The sequence below is a fragment of the Sapajus apella genome, unplaced genomic scaffold, assembly GCF_009761245.1.
Source record: "Sapajus apella isolate SASKATOON/1434 unplaced genomic scaffold, GSC_monkey_1.0 scaffold97, whole genome shotgun sequence".
In the NCBI taxonomy this organism is placed as follows: Eukaryota; Metazoa; Chordata; class Mammalia; order Primates; family Cebidae; genus Sapajus; species Sapajus apella.
The window spans coordinates 3724841-3728049 of NW_022437037.1; the positions used below are offsets into that span (position 1 = coordinate 3724841).

Consider the following 3209-nt stretch of genomic DNA (forward strand, 5'->3'; position numbering starts at 1 on the left):
TTTTTTTTTTTTTTTTTTTTTTTTTTTTTTTTGAGACGGAGTTTTACTCTGTCACCCAGGCTGGAGTACAGTAGTGTGATCTCTGCTCACTGCAGTCTCTTGCCTTCTGGGTTCTAGCAGTTCTGTCTCAGCCTCCCAAGTAGCTGGGACAACAGGTGCACTCCACCACACCTCGCTAATTTTTGTGTTTTTAGTAGAGGCAGGGTTTCATTATGTTAGTCAGTTGACCTCGCAGATCTCCTTTCTAGTATTTTAGTGATGGGATTGAGCTTAGGGCTGGCTAGCAGTCATCACATTGAAGGTGGCATTGTTCATCAGCAATCCTCTATCCTTCCTGTTTAAGGTGCCTGCCTTCTGTCCAGATTTAGCCGGCATCCCTTTTCTTCATGTTGGTGCCTTTTGTGACATTCCCTTTCATCAGTTTTTCTATTCTAGAAAAGACCCACAACTTGGGCTCAACTATAAAGTAGGAATTTTGACATTTGTTTTGTTTTGTTTTTTTTTTCTTCATTGATGACCAAGGTTTGCCTAGATTTCCTTTGGCCCTATCTGTGGTTTTGGAATTAAATCTCTAGGTAACTAAATGACTTTTTCCTAAACGTGTGGAAGCCCTCAAAGCATGGTTTCTTGTAGGGGCAACTTGGTAGTACCCAGAGCCAAGGACTTGTACCCTGTGTAATGTTTGTGCTGAAGGAGATGCTTCCCAGCTACCATAAGTGGCGCTGCAACTCTCATGGAGTGAGGGAACAGATTGGTAAGGACAGCATGGGCAGGGCAGATCTGGGGATTTCTGTCTCCCGGGAGAGCTTCTTTCTTTGCATTTCTTGAGATAAGGGTCATTACACAAGGCCACGTCATTCCTCTGTCTTTTTTGGAGTCTAGGTTGCCTGATCCTGGAGCTGATTCATGCGATACTGAACCTGTGCCACGAGACAGACCTGCACAGCAGGTAATAAGGGGTTGATTTGTTAGAGCGTGGTGCTCACCAAGGCAAAAACAGGCATTTGCTGTGCAAAGCCAAGCCCATTCCTTCCAGAGAATTTACCTTGGTTGAGCCTAGAACTCAGTAATCTTGAGGTTGTGAGTTACTTTCTGTTGGCCTGTTTATCATTTCTGTCTGTGGACAGAGAAGTAGGAATGAGAGAGAGAGAGAGAGAGAGAGAGAGAGAGAGAGTGTGTGTACATACACATACAGTAATATATTAATAATTCTTTATGATCTTTACAAACGTTCATTCCTGACAAGATGTTCTTCATATGTATCTACTTCCCAGGGCCAGTTACTATGTTTTCTCATTTTTTTCTTCTTTCTGTACTGACTGTAACTTTCTCTCCATACCACTGCATATAGATGTCTTGTTTTAATGGTTCCATGCATTCCATCATATTGATTACTCATGATGCTTTTCAGTAGCTGTGTCTGTTAATTGATGGACATTTAGATTGCTTCTCAGGGTAATCCTTAGGTGATCAAGTCTATTTCAGGAAAGTGATCAGAGTGCCTTCAGCTTGCAGAGAGCTGGTCTCCAGTGTCCAGTAGTTTAGGTTTGCCACCCTAGCCCAACCGGACAATGCCCTTCCTTCCAAGATACACTGAATGGCTCCCTGGTAACTCAGAACACCTCTGTCTTCCAGTCACACTCCCAGCCTCCAATCTCTCTGCATCTGCAGCCTGGCATACACAGAAGCAGGACAGACAGTTATCAATATCATGGGAATTGGCGTAGACACCATTGACATGGTGATGGCTGCTCAGCCTCGAAGGTAGGGCTCCTTCTCCACCTTCGGTTTTTTTTGTCTTTATTGTGCCTGTATGTTTCTAATAACTCCAGTTTAAGTTAAAACTTGTAGTAGCTTTTAGAAGACAACATTGTTCTTCCTAGGTCATAGCCTTTATATACCCTAGTGGCTGCTGTATAGGCTGGCATATAGCAAAAGGAGTTGATTACTCCTCCTCTCTCCTAGTTTGGACTGGGGCCTCTAACAGAAGCTGTTGAACTCTGGGATTATTGTTGGAATCTAATTCATGAGAGCACATATGTTGCAAATGAAGTCATAGTGTCTGAATCAACTTTGGTTTCCATTTGGCACCCTAGTGATGGGGCAGAGGGCCAGGGGCAGGGCCAGCTGCTGATCAAGACAGTGAAACTGGCATTCTCCGTCACCAACAATGTGATTCGGCTGAAACCTCCTTCTAATGTGGTGTCCCCCCTGGAACAGGCTCTCTCACAACATGGTAGGTATTTCTTTTCTAGTCAGTAACATTTCTGCCCATAAATACATATTTTAGTGTTTTTGGATGTCAACAGTATTTTCTGCTTAACTTCTTGAGGAAATTTGGGAATGATTACCAGCTCCTTTCCTGGAATTGTAAACAAAAGGACTAGATGGTACTTTATGTCTGCCTCCTAGTGATGTTAGAATAATAGTTAAGGATGCAGATTTGAACTCAGACTGCCATGGTTCAGATTTTGTGTCCAATCAACTCTGTGACTTTGGGTGCATTATTAAAGCACTCTGCTTCCAAATTCTCATCTGTAAAATGGTGATAATGGTATACGTTGAGTATCCCTTATCTGAAATGCTTGGGACCAGAAGTGTTTTGGGTTTCAGATTTTTTTTCATATTTTAGCATAGTTGCAGTATACTTACCAGTTTAGCATAAATCCAAAGTGTTCCAGTGAGCATTTCCTTTGAGCTGTAGTTGGAGATATTGGCACATTCCAGATTTTTAAAAATTTATTATTATTTTGTTTGTTTGAGATGGAGTCTAGCTCTGTTGTCCAGACTGGAGTGCAGTGACACGATCTTGGGTCACTGCAATGTCTGCCTCCTGAGTTCGTGTAAAGAAATTTCTAATTACTTTGGCCATTAAATCTCTGTGACCTTACACTAGTTATTTAATCTCTTTGGGACCCAGTTTCCGTATTTCCAGTTAGGTGTCTGGATATGTTCAATACCCTTCCTGGTTGTGTAATTTGGGGATTTTAATGAGTTTTTACATTTTAGTGCAATGCCTTTTTCCAAACTATTTGTTAAAAGCACCTATTTTAAGGGCTGGGTGTGGTGGCTCACATCTGCAATCCCAGCACTTTGGGAGGCCAAGGTGGGCAGATCATTTGAGGTCAGCGGTTCGAGACCAGCCTGGCCAACATGGTGAAACCCTGTCTTTTTTTTTTTTTTTTTTTTTTTTTTTTTTTTTTTTTTTT

At 41.9% G+C, this 3209-nt stretch overlaps 1 protein-coding gene across 1 annotated transcript in view; it reads left to right on the plus strand.

The window, feature by feature from the left end:
- The window catches only part of NUP188 (nucleoporin 188), a 58421-nt gene that overhangs the window by 40164 nt on the left and 15048 nt on the right, over nt 1-3209 (plus strand). The window contains exons 21-24 of the mRNA XM_032257524.1: nt 634-754; nt 883-949; nt 1636-1764; nt 2097-2236. Coding sequence (XP_032113415.1) covers nt 634-754; nt 883-949; nt 1636-1764; nt 2097-2236 — 457 coding nt within the window. The remainder of the gene's footprint in view (nt 1-633; nt 755-882; nt 950-1635; nt 1765-2096; nt 2237-3209) is intronic.